This window comes from Haliotis rufescens, unplaced genomic scaffold (genome assembly GCF_023055435.1).
Source record: "Haliotis rufescens isolate VD_foot unplaced genomic scaffold, xgHalRufe1.0.p SCAF_13, whole genome shotgun sequence".
NCBI classification, from domain to species: Eukaryota; Metazoa; Mollusca; class Gastropoda; order Lepetellida; family Haliotidae; genus Haliotis; species Haliotis rufescens.
The window spans coordinates 12,814,527-12,840,828 of NW_025963813.1; the positions used below are offsets into that span (position 1 = coordinate 12,814,527).

Here is a 26,302-nt window from a genome sequence, read left to right on the forward strand (position 1 = left end):
GTGAGAGGGTCAAGGTGGGGTGTCCAGAGTGGCTGTCTGTAGGGAGGGTCCAGAAGGGTTCCCAAAGGGTCCAGAGGGAGGGTCAAGGTGGGGTGTCCAGAGTGGCTGTCTGTAGGGAGGGTCCAGAGAGAGGGTCAAGGCAGGGTGTCCAGAGAGGCTGTCTGTAGGAGGGTCCAGAAGGGTTCCCAAAGGGTCCAGAGGGAGGGTCAAGGTGGGGTGTCCAGAGTGGCTGTCTGTAGGGAGGGTCCAGAGAGAGGGTCAAGGCAGGGTGTCCAGAGTGGCTGTCTGTAGGGAGGGTCCAGAAGGGATGCCCAGAGAGTCCAAACTGGGTACTCCAAAGGTCCAGAAGGATGATCCAGAACGGCAACAATGTTGCAGGCAATATTAAAAACTAAATTGTCACTGTGATTTTTATTTCAGTGATCTGGAGAAATTAAAAGAAGGTATTGGAGATAAGTTCAGCTTGTGCGTTCAGTTTTTCTCTGCGTTCATCTCGGGATTTGTCATCGGCTTTATATATGGATGGAAGTTGACGCTGGTGATGATGTCACTGACTCCTGTGCTTGCCATAGCAGGTGCATTCATGTCCAAGGTAAGGATTCTAACAACTGACAGTATGAGTAAATGCTTTCTTTGTTTGTGTGTTTGTTGTTTAACGTCGCTCTCAGCAATATTCAAGCTATATGACAGCGGTCTGTAAATAATCGAGTCTGGACCAGACAATCCAGTGATTGACATCATGAGCATCGATCCACGCAATTGGGATCACATGCATCAACCAAGTCAGCTAGTCTGACCACTCGATCCCGTTAGTTGCCTCTTGTGACAAGCATAGACGCCTTTTACAGAAAACATTGGTTGCTGAAGACCTATTCTACTCCGGATCTTCACAGGTCGACAGCATATGCAATAGATTTCAACCAAAATTGCATGTGTTACCAGTGCTGCATTTTCAGCTCATGAAGCACCCCCCTGTTATTAGCTTCCACACCCTCAGGCTCAGGGCAGATGTAGGAGACTTCTCACCCGATATACTTCCTCCTTTAATACCCCTGGGGAATTTTTCTGACATATAATTGGATGACCTTGAAGTTTTTTACCAACCATGGCTTGACGAAGGCATGGCCTGTTGCTCAAGATCTTTCCACTATCTGTCCATTGTCCACCTGTTAAACTTCTACTTGTGGATGAATGGAATTTAATTCATAAATAAGCTGGTGACCAACATTGCCTTGACACTAATGTTTATGCTTCTTAGTTATTTCATAGTTATTGTATTTTCTTTGTTTTGCCTACTGCATTTTGACATATAGACATAAATATAAATAAAACAAAAATAAAATTGATCTAGCAATAGTTGTATGACCTGACCATTTGACTGATGATGTTGCACACATCCAATTAATCAGGAGTGCAACAGTGCCTGACAGATTGTCAAGCAGCCACAATCTGCAGCAAGGCAATGTTCCCAAGAGCATTCAGAACACACCAGAACCAATATCTTAAATTTTAAATATTATTTAAAAAAAATAATTCTGTAAACAGGAACTGAGTGTCTCATTGTTCTATTTCAGGCCATTGCATCATTTTCAAAACGAGAACAAGAGAAGTATGCCGAGGCAGGGAGCGTGGCAGAGGAAGTGCTGTCCTGTGTCCGAACGGTCATCTCATTTAATGGACAAAAGCAAGAGATAACAAGGTTTGCAATAATAACCATAACTGAATTTGAACTCATCCTCGATTATCTAGGGTATTATGTCTCCATCTTTACTGTGCCAAAAAAGTAGGGGATAGTGGGAGGGTCAAGGTGAGGTGAGGTGAAATGGTGATATTGCACTTATATAGCGACGTGCATGTACGTGTGTGTGTGTGGCTGCTTGTACTAGGCCGGACTGATGCCGATTTATAGTGCAAGCTCACTGAGATACCATGCCACAGTTTAACATGAAAACCCCACTCAGACACAGTATACTGACTCCAAGCCGACCAGTCTTTGTTTTAGGCCCTTAATGCCGAGCGCCAGACAGGGTAACAACAAGTACCATCTTTTAACGTCTTTTGGTGTGACGCGGTCGGGGATCGAACCCCGGACCTTCCGCTCTCCGGTCGGACGCTCTACCATTAAACCACAGAGGCGGTCTGGGAGGGTCAAGACGTATCTCTTGATCTACATAGTATTGGCAAATGGAAATGATATGGTCATATCTGCTGGGGAGTAGGCGATCAGACCTAGTGGATTCTAATGGCTGGTGTGATGGTGTGGCACTAGGTCTTTAAAGAGGCAGGGATCAAATTTGAAATGCTGTTGCTTCCTAAATGATTAAAAGTGTTTAACAAAGCGCCTTTGAGCATTTGGTTCCAAGAAAACAATATGCATCTGCTCATAACCGAGAATGATCTTGTGTGATTGTACCTTCGTGGTATTTACAGGTACTCCAGTGCCCTTGAGGACAGTAAAAAGCTTGGTATACGGAAGGCTGGCATCACTGGTGTTGGTATGGGCATCACGCTGTTTGTCATGTTTTCAGCCTACGCTCTGGCATTTTGGTAAGAATGTGTTTCTTTATTGCCTCCATTCCATGGCATGATAGGTCCCCAGTACCCCATGCTTGTCTCCCTGTGAGTATTCCCATCAGAATAGGTCCCCAGTACCCCATGCTTGTCTCCCTGTGAGTATTCCCATTAGAATAGGTCCCCAGTACCCCATGCTTGTCTCCCTGTGAGTATTCCCATCAGAATAGGTCCCCAGTACCCCATGCTTGTCTCCCTGTGAGTATTCCCATCAGAATAGGTCCCCAGTACCCCATGCTTGTCTCCCTGTGAGTATTCCCAGAAGAATAGGTCCCCAGTACCCCATGCTTGTCTCCCTGTGAGTATTCCCAGAAGAATAGGTCCCCAGTACCCCATGCTTGTCTCCCTGTGAGTATTCCCATCAGAATAAGTACCCAGTACCCCATGCTTGTCTCCCTGTGAGTATTCCCAGATGAATAGGCCCCCAGGACCCCATGCTTGTCTCCCTGTGAGTATTCCCAGAAGAATAGGCCCCCAGTACCCCATGCTTGTCTCCCTGTGAGTATTCCCAGAAGAATAGGACCCCAGTACCCCATGCTTGTCTCCCTGTGAGTATTCCCAGCACGATAGGCCCCCAGTACCCCATGCTTGTGTCCCTGTGAGTATTCCCATCAGAATAGGTCCCCAGTACCCCATGCTTGTCTCCCTGTGAGTATTCCCAGCAGAATAGGTCCCCAGTACCCCATGCTTGTCTCCCTGTGAGTATTCCCAGCACGATAGGTCCCCAGTACCCCATGCTTGTCTCCCTGTGGGTATACCCAGGAGAATAGGCACCCAGTACCCCATGCTTGTCTCCCTGTGAGTATTCCCAGCACGATAGGTCCCCAGTACCCCTTGCTTGTCTCCCTGTGAGTATTCCCAGCAGAATAGGTCCCCAGTACCCCATGCTTGTCTCCCTGTGAGTATTCCCAGCACGATAGGTCCCCAGTACCTCATGCTTGTCTCCCTGTGAGTATTCCCATCAGAATAGGTCCCCAGTACCCCATGCTTGTCTCCCTGTGAGTATTCCCATCAGAATAGGCCCCCAGTACCCCATGCTTGTCTCCCTGTGGGTATACCCAGCAGAATAGGTCCCCAGTACCCCATGCTTGTCTCCCTGTGAGTATTCCCATCAGAATAGGTCCCCAGTACCCCATGCTTGTCTCCCTGTGAGTATTCCCATCAGAATAGGACCCCAGTACCTGATGCTTGTCTCCCTGTGAGTATTCCCAGCAGAATAGGTCCCCAGTACCCCATGCTTGTCTCCCTGTGAGTATTCCCAGCAGAATAGGCCCCCAGTACCCCATGCTTGTCTCCCTGTGAGTATTCCCAGCACGATAGGTCCCCAGTACCCCATGCTTGTCTCCCTGTGAGTATTCCCAGCACGATAGGTCCCCAGTACCCCATGCTTGTCTCCCTGTGAGTATTCCCAGCAGAATAGGCACCCAGTACCTGATGCTTGTCTCCCTGTGAGTATTACCAATAGAATAGGTCCCCAGTACCCCATGCTTGTGTCCCTGTGGGTTTTCCCAGCAGAATAGGCACCCAGTACCCCATGCTTGTCTCCCTGTGGGTATACCCAGCAGAATAGGTCCCCAGTACCCCATGTTTGTCTCCCTGTGGGTTTTCCCAGCAGAATAGGTACCAAGTGCCACATTGTCTTCCTGTAAAATGTGCTCACTAAAATGAGGTTCAGGTTGTTACGATTATATTCTGCGACAAAACAAGCCATCATTTTATTGCAATACATGTGTAAGGTGATTATGTTTCAGGTTTGGCTCGACTCAGGTGGCAGAGTGGCAGCAATCCAACATGCAGGAGGGACTGTCTCCGGGCATTGTCTTCACTGTGAGTGCTTGTACTTTATTACAAAATTAATTAAAACAATAGTAAATGGAATTTTGAATTAAATTTATGAAATAAGTTACAAACATAAGTTCAGATATACAATGAACACTTTTTATAACCAGACAGTGTAATTACATGATTAATTTGTGTACTTCAGTATGCATTTGTTGACGTGGTATTTCCGGTGTCACGTGCTCATGGTAATGCCTTTGCGTTGGGGGAAAAAACATCAAAATTCATTATGGCGTGTTTGATGCGCACCCCCTTCTTTTGGGGAAAAAAATGTGCACTATACTCAAGAAGATACGGTAAGTGACTGACCATTTGATGTTCTGGGGTGAGACTGTGATTTTTATACCCATGACTTAAAATTATATTCCATCTGTCCTTCGAGGGACATTTTTTGTGTGTGACCTATAGCTTGAAAACTACGTCAGTGCGAAGATTGATTTCAATATCTGGATTTGTTGTTAAAATACAGCTTTTTTTTTGCTTTTTTTTAACTTATAATTTATTACTCAAACATTGTGCAACCTATAACTTGAAAACTACTGCATGGATTCCTTTCTAATTTAAGGATCGGTTTCCATACTATTAGAAAAGGTGCAGTGCAAAGTTTGATTTTGATGTGTATTTTCTGAAAAAAATAATTTCTTCATTTTTTTAACTATAATATTTCATGTATTAGTTCCAGAGAATCGAGGACTGTCATCAGGGCCCACGTGATCAAAGCGATCTTAGCGCTAAGATGATCGTAACTCCCATACTTTAACATAGGCTTACGATAGTCTTAGCGCTAAGATCGCTTTGTGCAAGTGGGCCCAGGTAATAAATATTTAAATAAAGAATCATTGTTATTTATCAGATAGTTGGTGTATACAATCATATATACATGTGTTTGCAGGTGTTTTTCTGTGTCATGATTGGCTCCTTCTCCATTGGCAACGCAACCCCACATGCCAGTGCCATAGCAACCGCCAAAGGAGCAGCTTCTGCTGTTGTAGAAATCCTCAAGAATGTATGTCCATCCATCCATCCATCCATCAATCCATCAATCTATCCATCAATCCATCCTTATTTTCCATCCATCATTCCATCCCAGGCCTCCAACTTGCGACTAAAACGGAAGCCAATGCGACCTAAATTTCAATTTGTCTACTGTCTAAAATTCAGAGGTAGCTAAATGACTACCAAGAAAAATATCTTGTGGCAACTAAATTCTATTGCTACACATCTGTAGACACAAAAATAAATAACAGCTGATATTGGAAAACACGTCTGCTAATAATTGTACTCGCAAATAATTCCTTCTAAAGTCGACAATGAACCAAAATACATAAAAATTAATGTAATTAGTACTTTATTTTAGTTGACAATGCTCATTGGATAAGCGAGGATATACCTATATAATCTAGCAACATAAATTGCATCGTTCAAGTCACAAGTAACGAAATTCAAGTACAGTTTCCATTAAGATACAATTTCAAGACTAGTGCTGTAACTTGTACATATTATAATAGTTATTTGATAAAGATAATTTCAAATGCTTTTGGCTACCAAGAATATTGGCTTGACTTCTTGATTTTACCACTGGCTACCTGGTAAAAATGTAAACTTTGAGGCCTGCATCCATCCATCCTCAATGGTCATCCTTACCATCATCCATCCTTACTGTTATCCATCGCTACTATCCATCCAGACCGCCTCCGTGGTCAAGTGGTAGAGCGTCCCCCCGGAGAGCGGAAGGTCCGGGGTTCGATCCCCGACCGCGTCATACCAAAAGACATTAAAAGATGGTACTTGTTGTTACCCTGTCTGGCCCTCGGCATTAAGGGGCTAAAACAAGGACTGGTCGGCTCGGAGTCAGTATACTGTGTCTGAGTGGGGTATTCATGTTAAACTGTAGCATGGTATCTCAGTGAGCTAGCACTATAAATCGGCATAAGTCCGGACTAGTACAAGCAGCCACACAAACACACACACGTACAGCACGTCACTATATAAGTGCAATAATCTTGGACGCGACGTTAAACCCCATTTCTCCTCACCTCACCTTCACTATCCATCCATCCTTATTGTCCATCCATTCTTTCCATCCATCCTCAATGGCCTAACATCTACCTGTTACATTTACCTCTCTTTCTGACATCTACCTATAACATTTACCTCTCTACATGACATCTACCTGTTACATTTACCTCTCTATGTGACATCTACCTGTTACATTTACCTCTCTACGTGACATCTACCTGTTACATTTACCTCTCTTTCTGACATCTACCTGTTACATTTACCTCTCTACGTGACATCTACCTGTTACATTTACCTCTCTATGTGACATCTACCTGTTACATTTACCTCTCTTTCTGACATCTACCTGTTACATTTACCTCTCTACGTGACATCTACCTGTTACATTTACCTCTCTACATGACATCTACCTGTTACATTTACCTCTCTACGTGACATCTACCTGTTACATTTACCTCTCTACGTGACATCTACCTGTTACATTTACCTCTCTATGTGACATCTACCTGTTACATTTACCTCTCTTTCTGACATCTACCTGTTACATTTACCTCTCTACGTGACATCTACCTGTTACATTTACCTCTCTACGTGACATCTACCTGTTACCTTTACAATTCAATGTGACATCTACCTGTTACATTTACAATTCAATGTGACATCTACCTGTTACATTTACAATACAATGTGACATCTACCTGTTACATTTACAATACAATGTGACATCTACCTGTTACATTTACAATTCAATGTGACATCTACCTGTTACATTTACAATACAATAATTGTGTACCTGACATATCTCTGTTGCAGGTACCGTCAATCGATGCCTCCGCTGATGCTGGGATTCGACTTCAGTCAGTCAAAGGGCTCATGGAGTTCCGAAATGTGGAGTTTTCCTACCCAACCAGGAAAGAAGTGAAGGTAGGCAACCGATTCATGTGCCAGAAACTATTTGTACTCATTTTGTTTACTCCTTTGATAGCGTTGCATATGTACACTTAACAGGGAGAGCAACAAAAAATACTATCAACCTATTTTTCATAAATCCAAAAATGTCAATGATTTTACGACAGCCTTGACAATATGTGTCAAGTAAAGATCAAAAACCAAACTTGTGGGGGCATATTTATCCATTCTTCCTTTCTTCCATCCTTCATCCATCTGTAACTTACGACCTTGTATTGCAGGTGATGAAGAACTTCAACCTGACGGTTCAGCCCGGGCAGACCGTGGCCCTCGTTGGCGCCAGTGGGTGTGGCAAGTCTACCACAGTCAACCTCATTCAGAGGTTCTATGACCCAGATTCAGGAAATGTAGGTCAAATATATGTCATCATGATCATGTTAGCTTGTACAGAATTCCTTGTAGGTAAATTCCAAACAATGGTACCAAAGTAACAAATTATCATTTGAATTTTCGGTCAGTAATTCCTTGGAAGGTACCAGGCATTCGAGACACTGTATTCCTAATGCCAATTTTCGGTCAGTAATTCCTTGGAAGGTACCAGGCATTTGAGACACTGTATTCCTAATGCCAATTTTCGGTCAGTAATTCCTTGGAAGGTACCAGGCATTCTAGACACTGTATTCCTAATGCCAATTTTCGGTCAGTAATTCCTTGGAAGGTACCAGGCATTCGAGACACTGTATTCCTAATGCCAATTTTCGGTCAGTAATTCCTTAGAAGGTACCAGGCATTCGAGACACTGTATTCGTAATGCCAATTTTCGGTCAGTAATTCCTTGGAAGGTACCAGGCATTTGAGACACTGTATTCCTAATGCCAATTTTCGGTCAGTAATTCCTTGGAAGGTACCAGGCATTCGAGACACTGTATTCCTAATGCCAATTTTCGGTCAGTAATTCCTTGGAAGGTACCAGGCATTCGAGACACTGTATTCCTAATGCCAATTTTCGGTCAGTAATTCCTTGTAAGGTACCAGGCATTTGAGACACTGTATTCGTAATGCCAATTTTCGGTCAGTAATTCCTTGGAAGGTACCAGGCATTTGAGACACTGTATTCGTAATGCCAATTTTCGGTCAGTAATTCCTTGGAAGGTACCAGGCATTTGAGACACTGTATTCCTTATGCTATAAATTTTCTTAAGAGAAATGTGTTTAGTGTGAAAGTATGTATCATCCATCTGCAAAAAGCATTGATTAATCTTTATTTTTAAAAAATCATTTATCTCACTCTCTTACAATATAACTGCAATTTGCCATGAAGAGTTGCATCCCTTAGGCGTGCCAGGATAATATGATAATTTATTTGAACCCCAGATTCACCTTTATCCTGATTCTTTATTTGTCAGATTCATACCCATTCTCATTTGTTTCATCAAATGTTGTAAACTCCTATGATCTGCTTCACTGCTGCCTTTCCTACTACATCAATCTGAATCTCTGGTATAACTGGAACACTCCATTTAACCCAACTCACTCACTTACACAGGTGTACCTGGATAACACCAACTTGAAGGAACTGAACATCCCCTGGCTCAGACAAAATATCGGCATCGTGTCACAGGAACCAATTCTGTTTGGCTGCACTATCAGGGAGAATATTCTCCTCGGCAACCCTGATGCAACTGAGGCAGACATCATGAAGGCATCAAAGCAGGCTAACGCTCACGACTACATCACCAAACTACCCCAGGTGAGTCCTGATCACACAAGCAGCACCAGCAGCAGCTTGGAGTTTCTCTTCCCCTTATAGCAATGGTGGGGTGGGGTTGGGTAGCCTAGTGGGTAAAGCATTGGCTTGCCATGCCGAAGACCCGGGTTCAATTCCCAACATGGGTGCAATGTGTAAAGCCCATTTTCTGGTGTCCCCTGCCCTGATATTGCTGGATTATTGCTAAAAGCAGCATAAAACCATACCGTATATGACTGCAGAAAAGCCGAATTTTGAGGACCAGAAAAAAGATAGAAAGGTGTCGGCTTATCCACGGGATATACTTTCATGATAGTATTTTTCAGATCGTGATCCGACAGAAACATCGCCTGAATGACGGTCCGATAGATTACAACCCGAAAGTTTGGAATAAAGTTAAAATTATCAATAAAGTTATTATTATACACCAATATTGTCATTATTAAAAAAATGTTATGCATATTACCACATGCATAGTAAATGTAGTAATTCAGAGGTGAATTTAAGGAAAGTAAATGGTGGTAAAATGAAATAGAAAATAACTCGGCCACAAACTGTTAAATAAGTTTGAGCAAAGTGACTGGGAAGGTACTGGTATGATATGTTTATTTTTTATACATTTATTTAATTTGTAAACTTATACAAAATCATCCTGGGGGCCTGGGTTCATCTCGGTACTCAAGAGGCAACTCAGTGGAGGTCCAGACACAGTTTCCTACTTACTGACTTGGAATATTGCTGACTACGGTGTTTTGTTTGTTTGCTGCACTCAGCATTATTGCACTTATATGGGGGCGGTCGGGTAGCCCAGTGGTTAAAGCGTTTGCTAGTCATGCCAAAGACCCGGGTTTGATTCCCGACATGGGTACAATGTGTGAAGCCCATTTCTGGTGTCCTCCGCTGTGATATTGCTGGAATATTGCTAAAAGCGGCGTAAAACCATACTCACTTATTCACTCCACTTCTATGATTGCAGCCTGTAAATAACAGAGTCTGGACCAGACAATCCAGTGATCGATATTGTGAGCTAATATCAATGTTGTATGATGACACACAATCAAACAAGTCACCAAATCTGACCACAGGTTCCACTTATCACCCACCGCCGTCATAGAGCTGGAATATTGCTGAGTGCGGTGTAAAACATCAAACAAACCAACTTATCACCCCAACGTGACCAGCACATGGAAACCCCACATGTGGACAGCATTGCAACACAAGCAAACAGATTTCATAAGGCTTTGAATAATTATTTGACTTGTTTTATCAAGAAGGCTTCCTTTATCTTTGCAAAAGTGAAAAATAAAATGAAATGAAAATATTTGTATTTGAAACATTTTCTTGAAAGAATGTTTCTTGAACTTATGTCTCGCTTATTTAGCTATTTTATCTCAATTCAACCCTAGTACAGTTCTGTAGTACCCTTTCAGTGAACCCTTCAGCAATATGTACTTACTCTTGTATACCATGACACATTTTCTTGTAGTCGGTTTTAACCGTCACATAATAGTTCGTAGACAATCAAAGTAGGTTTTAAAGTACTTTGCTCAAACTTGCTAAGCTGCCAGTTGGTTCAAGCCTAATCATCCTTGAGTATCCTGTCTATCATATCTTAATTCTTTCAATACCCTGGGCTTGTACACTGTCATAGCTTCATTTTCAGCCTGGTTTGAATAACACACTGCTATATAATTCTGTCCTATGAAATAAATCTCATGAGCGAGAGAACTTCTTTGCTAAGTTAGGGATAAGAGGAGATGCAGATAGTGACCATTCATCACCTCTCGCCCCATTCTGTAACCTGCAAGAAGACTCATCCCCAAATCGATGAATGTTATGTGCGAAACTATGACAAAACAATCAGAATGCGCATATGACTTCATGTAGTTTGGTCAAAGGATCCCTCAGGAACGATTTTTGATTTTACATATGTATTCCATTTAAAAATATACCCAAGATACGGTTAAATATGTTCCGTCATATGATTTGTTTTCAATAGCATCTGGAATATATATGATATATGGGGGAATATTCGTGAATCATTGCGCAATGAGTTGACAATTCTTTTGGCTATGCCCGTTTGCGTTTAGAGTCACAGTAACAAAAATGGCCACGAGAGGGGCACGAGTTGCTAATCGGCTTGTCCCGGATTAACACAAGTTGGTCACGATTGAATAGTGACATCACTTCCGAGACAATGTTGTGGCGGCAAATGGGTCAAGGGTATTAATCATCATCGAAAGAAGTTATATTTAGCATTAGTACCCTGGATACTTGAGGATGTAACCCAGCCAGAAATCACCATGCTATGTTTTAATAGTTGAGGTGTTACAGAACTATGCTTGTTTCAGGGTTACGATACCCTGGTTGGAGAGCGGGGAGCTCAGCTATCTGGAGGACAGAAACAGAGGGTGGCCATCGCCCGCGCCCTGGTCCGCGACCCCAAGATCCTGCTGTTGGATGAGGCCACCTCAGCTCTGGACTCTGCGAGTGAGGGCATAGTGCAGGCGGCTCTAGACAAGGTATGGGACCTCAGACTTATATCCAAACACCAAACAAGGTTAAGGACCTCAGACATATATTATAACACAAGACAATATATCATAAGACTACACAAAGTATAGGAACTAAGATATATATCCTAAAACAAGACAAGATATAGGACCTTGGACATATGTCATAACATTACACAAAGACCTCTGACATGTGTCATAAAATTACTCAAGGACCTTGGACATGTGTCATAACATTACACAAAGACCTCGGACATGTGTCATAACTTTAAACAAGGACCTTGGACATATGTCATAACATTACACAAGGACCTCGGACATGTGTCATAAAATTACTCAAGGACCTTGGACATGTGTCATAACATTACACAAAGACCTCGGACATGTGTCATAACATTACACAAAGACCTCGGACATATGTCATAACATTACACAAAGACCTCGGACATGTGTCATAACATAACACAAAGACCTCGGACATATATCATAACATTACACAAAGACCTCGGACATGTGTCATAACATTACACAAGGACCTCAGACATATGTCATATCATTACACAAGGACCTCGGACATATGTCATATCATTACACAAGGACCTCGGACATGTGTCATAACATTACACAAAGACCTCGGACATGTGTCATAACATTACACAAAGACCTCGGACATGTGTCATAACATTACACAAGGACCTCAGACATATGTCATATCATTACACAAGGACCTCAGACATATGTCATATCATTACACAAGGACCTCAGACATATGTCATAACATTACACAAGGTATAGGACTTCGGACATGATCATAACATAACACTGATAAGATCACTAGAATCACAAGTCAGCATATCTCACTGATCTCCCCAACAGGCCCGAGAAGGACGCACGACTATCATGGTTGCTCACCGACTATCCACAATCCAGAACGCCGACGTCATCTACGTGCTGCAGGACGGCGAGATCGTGGAACAGGGGAAACACTCCGAGCTGATGTCCCACAACGGGCCGTACTACCAGCTGGTCACTCTGCAGACCATCGCGGAGGAGGTCGATGCTGATGACAAGAAAGCATCCGGTATGGAACTGGTTTCTCCACAGCACAGTGGTCTGGGTGCTGTAGGTCACTGTGCAGAATTGTGTCCCTTTGTCATGATAGGATCTGCTGGTTGTGTTTTGAATTCCAGATTAGAAAAGTAAAAATACACTTTATCTAAAACTTTATTTAATAATTTTCTTTGAATTCCAGATTAGAAGAAGGAAAATATGCTTTATCTAAAAGTATATTCCATGCTTTTCTTCATATTCAGTTGAGAACGGCCATGTCTCTGATGGAGAACCCTTCAAACGTGTGGACTTTAAACGCCAGTCATCGAAAGCCAAGACCCCTGCAGCAGACCACCAGGTTTCCCGTCAGGTGTCAAGTCAAACATCCAAACCAAAAACAAAGGAAGAAGAGGCAGAGGTAGGTGTATGTAAAACAGGAATATAACATTTGTGATGATTTTAGAAAAAATAAGATCAAAATATTTTTGTGTGATGATTTTAGAGAAAAATAGGAAAATAATATTTGTGATGATTGTTTTGTTGAATCAGTGATCTTTTAGAATTTTCTTTGAAAGTTTTCACATGAAAGAGAATTCAGCTTTGTTTTCTCCACACTTCCATGTTTTGGATTTTTGGCAATTCCAGAGATTAAGATACTATGTGTTGATTTTGTTATATTTGAACATGATCAAGTCTTTGACCGGAGCTGATTTTCCAGGAAATGAAGACTAAGACAGTACAAGACATATGGCACAAAATTCATCTTGGGTCAAACAGACTTGCTCATAGTTCGATTATATTTTGAAGTTGTAAAGCCTGCCTTTTTAACCCATTTTAGCCATTTTAGCTGGTTGATCATGCAAGAAGTCCAGAACTTGCAGGTGTAAGAAAGAAAAGCTTGTTGTTAGCCATTGAAACATGTTTTCCATAACTTTCAAATTTAACTATTCTGCTGGGACAAATATTCCTTTACCCTTCCTTATTCTTTGTAAACTTAAGTCTTGAAATCAATGTAATAATGTTTGATTTGATGCTTTGCCTAATAAATGGGTGACAGTTCTGTTAAACATGAAGTTGGTTGGGTTTTTTAATGGCAGTATTGTAGTGTTTCTTTGATACCAAATATAGCAACACGAGTCAAATGAAGGTTTAAGACTCTGAGGCTTGCCAAGGAGTTTAAAACTTTTTTTGATGAGTGTTGATATATTTGATATGAAAAGACACAAGGGTGTGTCTGGAGTGTAAAAAGTATAGTGGCAGTGAAATTAGTGATGTCATTTGATTGTGACACCATGGTAACTGATGCATCACAATTGTCTGCAAAGCATTGTCAAATATTGACAGTAGCGATTATCATTCATTTAAGCATTGACTGTGTATTTTTTTCGGTTCATTGAGGTATGAATCGAAAAACCAATGTGCAAACTGTATGAATCCGCGTAGCGGATTCTTACAAAAGTATGCACATTGGTTTTTCGATTCATACCTCAATGAACCGAAACAAATACAGTCAATGCTTATAATTAAATTCGACAACATAAAACATGTTTTATCTACAATAGTTTAACCAAAAACAGTTGTATATATCAAAACAGACAAAAATGACGACATTGACAAACATTCCAGGTGTAGGAATACATACTGTGGCGTGCATGAATCAGGTGATTGCTTAATTTATGCACATAAATTGACACGCCTACACTGTCAGTAGCCAATCAACGGAGAGCAGGATCAAAACAATGTTCATTGGACCTGTCAGTTAAGACAAGTGGCGAAAAGAACTGCAACAGTCAGACTGTAACGAACCGGAAGAAATATGTCCGGGAGAATTTTTTTAAGGCGGCTGTTTCAAATTACATGGTCAGTTACCGCCAGATTCAAACATTACTTCCCTGATTACGGTAAAACACAGTTGGAAAAATGCTAGTTAGAAAGGAAACCCGAAGTCATGAAAGTTGAACCGAGGCGAGCAGAAACAAAAACAGGCGAGCGAGCCTGCACGTTTGCTGTTTGATTCATTCTCGGCCTTCGGTTTCAAAGGTTTGTTTGGACAATGAATATGCATGAAAGTCGCTACATGTCCTGTGCATGACGATACACGTGAGCAGAAAGGGATCCCTCGGCTGTAATATTGGGATTCCTCGACATTCCGAAGTAATAAAAGTAGTGCGCCTCGGTGGGCGTGGCTTAATTTTTTACATTCATTGGGAAATGAATGCAATAACACGTGACCAATTCAGCTAATCAGAATACAGGAATTTCAATGAACACAACGAAAATTTAATTATTTCCTGATGAACGTCAGTATGTCACGTGATTACGTTGTCAGTTGAGCGGATACATACAGAACTTCTTTAGTGGGATTCCTCAATGTCTAAAAAAACCATTAAAAATCATTTGGGAAAACTGAGAGTGACATAGATTTAGGCTATGAATGATGCAGGCTTTGAAGCCAGGCAGATCCTGTATATATCGTGTCACCGAAATGAAGAGTCCATTCGAAGCTATAACCGAGAATGCTTGACTTACCAAAAGAAATCGCTGATCTCAACACTGTCATGTATTGCTTTGGGAAATCCAACCGCGTCGCCTCAAGCGGTAATCCCCGTCATCAGCAGCCGTAGTACATGTATGTCTTAAACACACATCTAAAGTTCACAGAACGTTAATATTAATCCATTTTCAGCATCAGTCGGGTCTGGATTTTTTTCCAACCCTAACTTTACTGGGTGCAACTTTGATTTCAAGTGAATGACATTGCCGTAGCCTCCATTTTCTGCCGTTTTTAAAACCAAGGGATGTCACTCCAAATGGAATGTTTGGGACGGATGACGTCACGATGTCACGACTCTCCGCGTTCATATAGTTCGCTTTAAATAATTAAAGTTTGATGTTTAATGGATTGTTTTGTTGTGATTTATGTCTCGGTTAATATAAGGATTGAAGTTGTATTTGTTGACATTCATCAGCTGATGAAGACAGTGCCTCACCATGAAGCGCTTCACTGAGGCACTGTCTTCATCAGCTGATGCACGTCAACGAATACATCATCAATCCTTAAGCGTTATCTCCTTTGGAAGTCAGTTTTGGATGATAAATGTTATTATGTTTGGCAGGAAGAGGAAGTCACCAAGCCTGGGTTTTGTCGAATGATGCAGGAGAATTCACCTGAACTGCCTTTCATCATCATGGGGTGTATCGCTGCCTCCCTCAATGGCTGCACTATGCCACTGTTTGCCGTGTTCTTCAGTGAAATTATCAGGGTGAGTAAAATCAATTCTATAAAAATACTTTTCAGTTATAAACGATAATAATTTGTATCATATTATCAGTCTCCTTTGGGTTTTCAGTAATTGGTCTTTATTCTTTTTTTATCTCAAAACTGTTGTGTTGCATTTTCTATAAGAATATCAATATTATTTGTTTGCTTTGCTGTGTTGTTTAGGCTAAAAAAAAATAATAGTCTTGGTTCTCAGGCACCACCCGGATCATCATAAAGTCTGCCTCCCTTTTTGTTTTTATTTCCATTTTCAAAAAAATATAATAATCCTTATACTTAAACACAATGCACCAAAAAAATTGAAAATGGAAACAAAAACGAAACGTGCAATGAACTTTATGATGATGTGGGCAGTGCCTCAGAACCAAAACTATTAATTTTTTTAGCCTTAGAGTGGGAAATCAGTATTGGCAATCTTTCATTCAAAGTATGTGTGTTCCTTGTACGTGCCAGATTAGTACAAAAATTAGTAAAAAACTATGTTTTTTACTGTCATGTTTTACTGATGCGTTTAAGGGGCGGTCGGGTAGCCTAGTGGTTAAAGCGATCGCTCGTCACGCCGAAGACCCGGGTTCGATTCCCGACATGGGTACAATGTGTGAAGCCCATTTCTGGTGTCCCCCGCCGTGATATTGCTGGAATATTGCTAAAAGCGGCGTAAAACCATACTCACTAATTCACGCACTCACTACTGATGCGTTACTTTATGGGTTTTTTAAATTCATTGTTAATATATATTTGTATATTAGTAACAATATTTGGTATTTTCATATCAGGACTTTCTTTTAATGAACCTTAATACAACACTGATATGTTTGTTTCAATTGTGACCAAAAAAGTCCATTAAACAAGCAATACAATTTGTTTGGCCTTAAAGGTCCTGTAGGTTACACACAGCCAAATGTTTTCTCATAGACTTCTTTAGTTACGTTATATTTTTAAAAAAATAACTAAGCATTCAACAGCTATTACCTGTACATGTGTGCACAGTTTGGCCTTAGAGCAGCAATAAAAACATAAAAATAGGACTAGCTAAGCCAGCTCCTTATCCGAGTACAGGAAGCTGAACACACCACCCCCAGTTTCGCACCAAATGTCACCTACTTGAAAATAGCTGTGGTCACATTCAGCATAAGTCATCATGTTGAAAAAGACAGTAATAAATATAGAAAAACATGGTCAGTTTTAATAACCATATAGATGTAGATTTAAAAGACATAAAAATCTTACAGAATATCCTCCAATCACAGCCAGCAGATATCTCTCGATCTGCACTGAAGGCTTCCTACAAAAACTGCACTGTCCCAACTGGTTCTGATTTGGTGTAGTAGAACCTGTAAGGTGCTACATGTAAGTGTTAATGATATGACCCTCCACTGTCTCCAGGTGTTCGGAGAGACAGGAGACCAGCTAAAGGATGACGCTGTGTTCTGGAGCCTCATGTTCCTGGCGCTAGGTGGCGCCAACTTCCTCACAAACTCCATCCAGGTATTGCTTGATGCCACTATTAACTACATTCCAGTCACATCATAGTACAGTACATGATTTGACTTTATTCATTGTACACATATAAAGAATTATACCCTGAACATCCCTGCATTTCTCATTACCTTAAATTTACGACATCAAAATTGCCTCCATTCCAGCTATAGTGAAAAATGTATAACTCAGGATTGTTCTTATCACTGACTACCCGTGAAGATCCGGGGTAGAATAGGTCTTAAGCAACCCATTCTTGCCGTAAAAGCCGACTATGCTTGTGGTAAGAGGCGACTACCGGGATCGGGTGGTCAGGCTCGCTGACTTGGTTGAAGCATGTCATCGATCCCAATTGTGTGGATCAATGTTCATGATATCAATTCCTGGATTGTCAGGTTCAGATTTGATTATTTACAGACTGCCGTCATATAGCTGGAATATCGCTGAGTGCGGCGTAAAACAACAGGTGAGGTGAAATGGGATTTAACGTCGCATCGAAGATTATTGCACTTATATGGCGACGTGCATGTACGTGTGTGTGTTTGTGTGTGGCTGCTTGTACTAGTCCGGACTGATGCCGATTTATAGTGCTAGCACACTGAGATACCATGCCGCAGTTAAACATGAATACCCCACTCAGACACAGTATACTGACTCCGAGCCGACCAGCCCTTGTTTTGGCCCCTTAATGTCGAGCGCCAGACAGGGTAACAACAAGTACCATTTTTTAACGTCTTTTGGTATGACGCGGCTGGGGATCGAACCCCGGACCTTCCACTCTCCGGGCGGACGCTCTACCATTAGACCACGGAGGCGGTCTCGCGTAAAACAACAAACCAAACCAAAAACCTTTTACTAAAAGGGAGGCAATCTTGACTTAAGGTTAGGAGAGTTGGTGGAAGAGAGAAACAGTTGGTTGTCAAGCAATGACATCCTTTTTTGGTGTGTGTATGTGTGAGCGAGCAGAAATGTGTTTTAACCAGGTGAGCGAATAAGTGAATGATGTTTGATGCAGCAGTCAGCAATGTTTCAGCTTAATCTTATGGCAATGTGTAAAGTATCGAGTCTGGACCAGGAACACCATGAGAATTGATCCACACCATCAGCGCATGATGACGTGCAACCAGCTGAGTCACACCACCCGATCCGTTCTTGGCGTCTGTGTGGACAAGCACAGGTCACTGGGGACAGATTCTACCCTGGAATCTTCACAGGGTGTCAGCCCAAGCACACCACCCGATCCGTTCTTGGCAACTGTGATGACAAGCAGGGGTCACTGGGGACAGATTCTACCCTGGAATCTTCACAGGGTTTCAGCCCAAGCACACCACCCGATCAGTTCTTGGTGACTGTGATGACAAGCACGGGTTACTGGGGACAGATTCTACCCTGGAATCTTCACAGGGTTTCAGCCCAAGCACACCACCCGATTAGTTCTTGGTGACTGTGATGACAAGCACGGGTTACTGGGGACAGATTCTACCCTGGAATCTTCACAGGGTTTCAGCCCAAGCACACCACCCGATTAGTTCTTGGTGACTGTGATGACAAGCACGGGTTACTGGGGACAGATTCTACCCTGGAATCTTCACAGGGTTTCAGCCCAAGCACACCACCCGATTAGTTCTTGGTGACTGTGATGACAAGCACGGGTTACTGGGGACAGATTCTACCCTGGAATCTTCACAGGGTTTCAGCCCAAGCACACCACCCGATCAGTTCTTGGTGACTGTGATGACAAGCACGGGTCAATGGGGACAGATTCTACCCTGGAATCTTCACAGGGTTTCAGCCCAGTAACACCACCCGATCAGTTCTTGGTGACTGTGATGACAAGCATGGGTCACTGGGGACAGATTCTACCCTGGAATCTTCACAGGGTTTCAGCCCAGGTTACAGCTGGAACCACAGCCATTGGGAGACTAAACCGTTTTCACGAATTACAGAGTGAGTGAGTTGGGTTTAACGCCGCTTTTAACATTATTCCAGTTATATCACGGCATGTCAGCTGAATGTGGGAGGAAAGCCTGAAGTGATGCAGGTCTCAGACGTTTACTACTTTGGTGAAACCCACGAGCACGGGTATGGTGCTGACAAACCTAGAAACATAATCGGGGCGAACCGGGATTTGAACCCACAATCATAGGTTTTTGGCGTGCCCAAGGGACGCAACTCTGCACAGCAAATCGCGACGACTGGGCGTCGAATTACCCCACGAATTACAGAACAATAATTCACTTGACCATTTGTGTTCCTTTTTAGACCTATTCATTTGGCCAATCAGGCGAGAGACTGACAATGAGGCTGAGACTGAAGACATTCAAGAACATACTCCGACAGGATGTGGCTTACTTCGATGACCCCAAGCACTCGTCAGGTGCCTTGACCACAAGACTGGCCACAGATGCGTCCATGGTCAAAAATGTTAGTTATTTATGAATGCATTATTAGCTATGAAAATTTCTCAAATGACATTATAAACAATGGTTGTTGCAAATGTACAAATATGTATTACCGTATTCAACGTAATTAGCGCCCTGCTCTAATAAGTGCCCATAGCGATGTTTGCTAATATATTGGCTAGTGAACAATCCCAGTTAGCACCCCTTCCGATTCATCAATGTTCACAAGACTTATTTATTCGTGTATAATACGCCTTTGTGTGTTATATGCCCTCTTATTTATGTGAAATTAATTTCTGGAAAATATATCTGTCGTGTATGATACGCACATACTTTTGTTTTATAACATTTCAGGCTGTCAGCACAAACTACGAAATTTACGATCTTTTAACTCTGTTTTTTATTTTTCCAAAAATATTTTATAATAAGAGCCCCCTATTTCTAATTTTGAGAGCGCCCCGGGCGCTTCTTACGTCAAATACGGTATACGTTACTCATACCACATCATAATGATATATGCCCAAAATATGGCCACAGTAGCTTTGGGACTCTCTATTGCAGTGATCATTCACAACATTTCAATTTCATAAGCCCAAAGTGATGTTGAAATGCAGTAATACTACAGACATTGTGGGAAGGGACAGCATGTCAGGTTTCTTAGTGGTAACTTTCAGAAATGTAATGGGCTAAAATGATGTTTCAATATGACTGCCAAGTCAAAATTGCATTGATTTATTTAAGCTGTTGAGGTCAGTCTAACCTCACGTGCTGTTACTCTGTTGCAGGCGACAGGCATTCGTCTAGCTACCATGATTCAGTCTCTCGTGGGTCTGGCTGCCGGTCTTGTCATTGCCTTTATCTTTGGCTGGAAATTAGCTCTGGTTGTCCTGGGCGGTGTACCTGTCATGGCTTTAGCAGGTGAGTGTCCGACAGGGTCTAACAGGGGAGATATGCATCATGCTACTGTTTGCTTTGATATGAGTGTCATTTCTAAAGAACTGATGCAAATCCTTTGTCAGTACAGTCATGGATGAAAAGTCTCAAACCAATCCCTAGATATCGTTTTTTATCTGAAAACGTGAAGTTGAAATCTCAGTCAAGTGAACTAACACTTTAAGCCAGATCTTACCGGATATTATTGTTGTCAGAATAAGATCATGAAGATTACTTAGAAAATACCTGATAAATAGAACAATTCCTTTTTGAGTAACAGGATCAACATCTGACAAAGTAACTCTGCCACTTGCGAGAATATCAACTTTGTCAGGTCACATGATGAGATGAACGTGTTATCTGACAAGAAACAATCAACATCGTCTGGTCCACATAAACTACCAGGCAAAGAAACATTTAGACTAACATTTAGTCTCTGAAATCTTATATTACACAATATCCTTCTTGACTCGAAAAATAAAAAATTTTCCCTATGCTGATTTCAGAATTGTGGAATAGAGCTAGCTTGAGCTGGCTAGACTTGCTTTTGTATGCATTTCTAGATTATTATATTTTCATAAAATAAATATATTCTACGGTCATGGTGCAGGACTAAGAAACAGTATTCACTCATGTTTGATGGTGTTTAAAGTGAAACAAACAAGAAATAGTTATTCGATGGTGATGTATTTGATACAGGTATCATAGTTATGTTTGCAATTTTTTGGGGGACTGTTATAGTTTGTGGGGGCACGGGTGGCCCAGTTGTCTAAGGCTCCGCAATTCGCTGTGCAGAGTTGCGTCCCTTGGGCACGCCAGAAACCTATGATTGTGGGTTCGCATCCCGGTTCGCCCCAATTATGTTTCTAGGTTTGTCAGCACCATACCCTTGCTCGTGGGTTTCACCTAAGTGGTAAACGTCTGAGACCTGCATCACTTCGGGCTTTCCTCCCACATTCAGCTGACACGCTGTGATATAACTGGTATACTGCTAAAAGCGGCGTTAAACCCAACTCACTCACTCACTCACTGTTAAGGTTTGTAAGTCGTCAAATCAAGTTTTCAAGTGTATGCTGTCTTTTGCCTCGCAATTTTTATTGGACGTGTGTAAATACAGATGACACCCATGAAGATCCGGGGTAGAATAGGTCTTCAGCAACCCATGCTTGCCGTAAAAGGCGACTATGCTTGTGCTTGTCGTAAGAGGCAACTGTTGGGATCGGGTGGTCAGGCTCGCTGACTTGGTTGATGCATGTCATCGATCCCAATTGTGTGGACCATTGCTCATGATATCAATCACTGGATTGACTGGTCCAGGCTCGATTATTTACAGACCGCCGGCATATAGATGGAATATTGCTGTGTGTGGCGTTAAACAACAAACAAACAAACAAACAAACAATGACTTCCTGTAAGCATCATTTATCATCCAAAACTGGCTCCCACAGGAGATACCGCTTGGATGAGATCAAGCGATATCTACACTGTAGATATCGCTGCAATGAAATTACATCACAATGCTTTGCAGACCATTGTGACGTCACTGGTTACCATGACGTCACAATCAAATGACATCACTAATGGCTCTGCTACTGAAGCTGTTTGCAGTACTTTTTACACTGAAGACACTGCTAATTACTGTCTACAAATTGAAAAAGTTGAAAGAATGATGTTGGATGATAAATAAAATCTCACCCTCTTGTCTTTTGATATCAAATATATCAACACTCGTTGATAAAAGTGGCAAAAATCCTCGGCAAGCCTCGGATTTTTCCACTTTTATCAACTCGTGTTGATATATTTGATATCAAAAGACACTCGGGTGAGATTCTCTATTTATCATCCAAAACTGGCTCCCACAGGAGATATTGCTTGGATTAGATCAAGCGATATCTACACTGTAGATATCGCTGCAATGAAATTACATCACAATACTTTGCAGACCATTGTGACGTCACTGGTTACCATGACGTCACAATCAAATGACATCACTAATGGCTCTGCTACTGAAGCTGTTAGCAGTACTTTTTACACTGAAGACACTGCTAATTACTGTCTACAAATTGAAAAAGTTGAAAGGGCAAGTTCACACGGAAATGAACCTATTTTTCTTGTACTTTTTCCACATTAAAAGTGTTAACACAGAAGTGTCATAGACAAAAATATAAAAATATCACAATTAATTAACATATTTTTCGCATTAAAACTATTTTTTTTTTCACATTTACCAAGTGTTCTATTTCCACAACAAAAACACCATGGCTTATGCCCCTTGCAATATGACGTCATTGGTGCCAATTGATAAACATTATGACGTCATCATGCTTTGTTAGAGCCGCTTCACGTGGTGTAGGTCCAGGTGTGCGATTCTAGCGTCTCAGATGCCAGCCAGCATAGTGTTATGCAGAGTCACCACTGCGCCAGAGTGTGTCGTAGGCCATGTTGTTTTACCGCAAACTGGTACTTGATATCTTTTGCGTTGAGAATAGACAGGGACCCAGTTGAATTGGCACCAATTACGTCATAATCTAAGGGGGATAACTCAGGCCTGTTTAGCTCGAAAAACGAAGGCCTCATAACGGCATATCATTTTCACACTATTGTGAGCTTCCTACGTTCACTGTGATAAAAATGAGTGTATATTTTCAAACACAGATACTAATTAATTCTAAAATTGCGTTTTGTTTAGAAAAAGAAAGAAAGTGATTTTTGCGTGTACACTTCCCCTTTAAAGAATGATGTTGGATGATAAATAAAATCTCACCCGAGTGACTTTGTTATCAAATATAGCAACACTCGTTGATAAAAGTGGCAAAAATCCTCGGCAAGCCTCTGAATTGTCCACTTTTATCAACTCGTGTTGATATATTTGATTTATCATCCAAAACTGGCTCCCACAGGAGATATCGCTTGGATGAGATCAAGCGATATCTACACTGTAGATATCGCTTTTGCGATATCTGTAGATATCGCTGCAATGAAATTACATCACAATGCTTTGCAGACCATTGTGACGTCACTGGTTACCATGACGTCACAATCAAATGACATCACTAATGGCTCTGCTACTGAAGCTGTTTGCAGTACTTTTTACACTGAAGACACTGCTAATTACTGTCTACAAATTGAAAAAGTTGAAAGAATGATGTTGGATGATAAATAAAATCTCACCCTCGTGTCTTTTGATATCAAATATATCAACACTCGTTGATAAAAGTGGCAAAAATCCTCGGCAAGCCTCGGATTTTTCCACTTTTATCAACTCGTGTTGATATATTTGATATCAAAAGACACGAGGGTGAGATTCTCTATATCAAAAGACACTCTGGTGAGATTCTCTATATATCACTACTTCTCCAGGTGCTGCCCAGATGAAGGCTGTCACTGGAAACCAGAAGCGGGACTCAGAACTTCTGGAGGATGCTGGAAAGGTATATTTTTCCATCACCATACTTGATATAATCAGCAACTTTGAAATGTTTAAATATCGTAGTGTCACAGGCATAGGACCATCTGCCACCATTAGACCCCATGGTATAAAGGATCTATACCAAAACGTCGCCGTTTTTACAGTATTAAAGAAGTTGTTATCCATAAATTGTGTCTACTTTGTCATCTGTCAACTTCTTAGTAATGCCAATCAAACAATTAATTACGGTGAAGCTTTTCTTCAATTTAAAAGAAATTACCATTTAGTGTTGACTTGTTTATTAATAACTATTTGAGAACAAAGGAAAACTGAAGTCCCGTGATGAATCCGGGTTAGAATTGGTCTCCAGCAACCCTTGCTTGTCGTAAGAGGTAACTAACGGGATCAGGTGGTCAGGCTCGCTGTCTTGGTTGTTGCATGTCATCGTATCCCAAAGGCCTGGGTCGATGTTCAGGATGACAATCACTGGATTGTCTGGTCCAGACTCGATTATTTACAGACCAGGAATATTGCTGAGTATGGCGTTAAACAACAAACGAACCAAACAAAAATTGGGGGCATGGTATGGGCAACTTATAACTTGATCATGTTTTTTCCATTTGTTCAGTTAAAAATGGTATTTCGTGTTTTGTATCATGGTTGATATTTATTTCTAGAAAATATAGAACAAATTAAATGTAGCTCACTATATAATAAAGAAGTAAAACTGAGAATTGTTTTAATCTAGACTGCTGCTGAAGCCATAGAGAATGTCCGGACGGTGCAGTCACTTACCAGGGAGAAGCATTTCTATGACCAGTATTGTGCTGACATTCTCAAACCCTACAAGTGAGTTCAGGAAACATACATCTCCAAGCTCTAGAATTCATGGGTGTGTGGGTGCACAGGTGGCCCAGTCGTCTGAGGCTCCGCAATTCCCTGTGCAGAGTTGCGTCCCTTTTGCCCGCCAGGAACCTATGATTGTATCATTTCCGACTTTCCTCCACACTATACGCTGTGATATAACTGGAATACTGTTAAAAGCAGTGTTACACCCAAATCATTCATTCACTCACTTTTCCATACATTTGATCCTTTCTCCAAGCCCTGAGTGAAAGAGTTTGGTTTAATGCTGCTTTTATACAGTATTCCAGTTATATCACGGCGTGTCAGCTTAATGTGGGAGGAAAGCCCGAAGTGATGCGGGTCTTAGACGTTTAGCACTTTGTTTAAACCCACGAGCACGGGTATGGTGCTGACAAACCTAGAAACATAATCGGGGCGAACCGCAATTCGAACCCACAATCATAGGTTTCTGGCGTGCCCAAGTGACTCCAAGCCCTGAAGTGGTGACAGTGAAGAATATGTCTCCAGGTTTCTGTGAAAAAGGACTAGGGTGCTGTTGTACAAAACATCCTTAGCGCTTTGACTGTCGTAAGTCTATGTTAAGGTATGGTAGTAACGATCACCTTAGCGCTACGACTGTCGTAAGTCTGTGTTAAGTTATGGTAGTAACGATCACCTTAGTGCTATGACTGTCGTAAGTCTGTGTTAAGGTATGGTAGTAACGATCACCTTAGTGCTACGACTGTCGTAAGTCTGTGTTAAGGTATGGTAGTAATGATCACCTTAGCGCTACGACTGTTGTAAGTCTGTGTTAAGTTATGGTAGTAACGATCACCTTAGCGCTACGACTGTCGTAAGTCTGTGTTAAGGTATGGTAGTAACGATCACCTTAGCGCTACGACTGTCGTAAGTCTGTGTTAAGGTATGGTAGTAACGATCACCTTAGCGCTAAGGGAGGGCACGGGTGGCCCAGTGGTCTAAGGCGCCGCGATTCGCTGTGCAGATCGAGTTGCATCTCTTGGGCACGCCAGAAATCTATGACTGTGGGGCCGAATTCCAGTTCACCCCAATTATGTTTCTAGGTTTGTCAACACCATAACCGTGCTCACCGGGTTTCACCAAAGAGGTAAACGTCTGAGACCTGCATCACTTTGGGCTTTCCCCAAACATTAAGCCATGATATAACTTGAATAATATTAAAAGCGGCGTTAAACCCAACTCACTCACACTTAGCGCTAAGATCGCTATGTACAATGGCACCCAGGTGTTTAGGCTCTGTGACTGACTGCCAGTCATCATGCCTCT

The 26,302-nt window shown here is 41.7% G+C and overlaps 1 protein-coding gene across 5 annotated transcripts in view; it reads left to right on the top strand.

Annotated features, from left to right (window-relative positions):
* The window catches only part of LOC124139127 (ATP-dependent translocase ABCB1-like), a 176,530-nt gene that overhangs the window by 37,554 nt on the left and 112,674 nt on the right, over positions 1 to 26,302 (top strand). For all 5 annotated transcript variants that reach the window (XR_007220335.1, XM_048394202.1, XM_048394203.1 and 2 more), the window contains 17 exons: positions 421 to 592; positions 1,575 to 1,699; positions 2,431 to 2,547; positions 4,323 to 4,398; positions 5,303 to 5,416; positions 7,243 to 7,353; positions 7,620 to 7,745; positions 8,885 to 9,088; positions 11,437 to 11,607; positions 12,475 to 12,679; positions 12,912 to 13,066; positions 15,765 to 15,911; positions 17,315 to 17,416; positions 19,670 to 19,831; positions 20,595 to 20,727; positions 24,103 to 24,173; positions 24,900 to 25,000. Coding sequence is in view for 4 of the 5 variants with exons in the window: in XM_048394202.1 (XP_048250159.1) it covers positions 421 to 592; positions 1,575 to 1,699; positions 2,431 to 2,547; positions 4,323 to 4,398; positions 5,303 to 5,416; positions 7,243 to 7,353; positions 7,620 to 7,745; positions 8,885 to 9,088; positions 11,437 to 11,607; positions 12,475 to 12,679; positions 12,912 to 13,066; positions 15,765 to 15,911; positions 17,315 to 17,416; positions 19,670 to 19,831; positions 20,595 to 20,727; positions 24,103 to 24,173; positions 24,900 to 25,000 (2,292 nt within the window). In the remaining variant the exon portion in view is untranslated. The remainder of the gene's footprint in view (positions 1 to 420; positions 593 to 1,574; positions 1,700 to 2,430; positions 2,548 to 4,322; positions 4,399 to 5,302; positions 5,417 to 7,242; positions 7,354 to 7,619; positions 7,746 to 8,884; positions 9,089 to 11,436; positions 11,608 to 12,474; positions 12,680 to 12,911; positions 13,067 to 15,764; positions 15,912 to 17,314; positions 17,417 to 19,669; positions 19,832 to 20,594; positions 20,728 to 24,102; positions 24,174 to 24,899; positions 25,001 to 26,302) is intronic.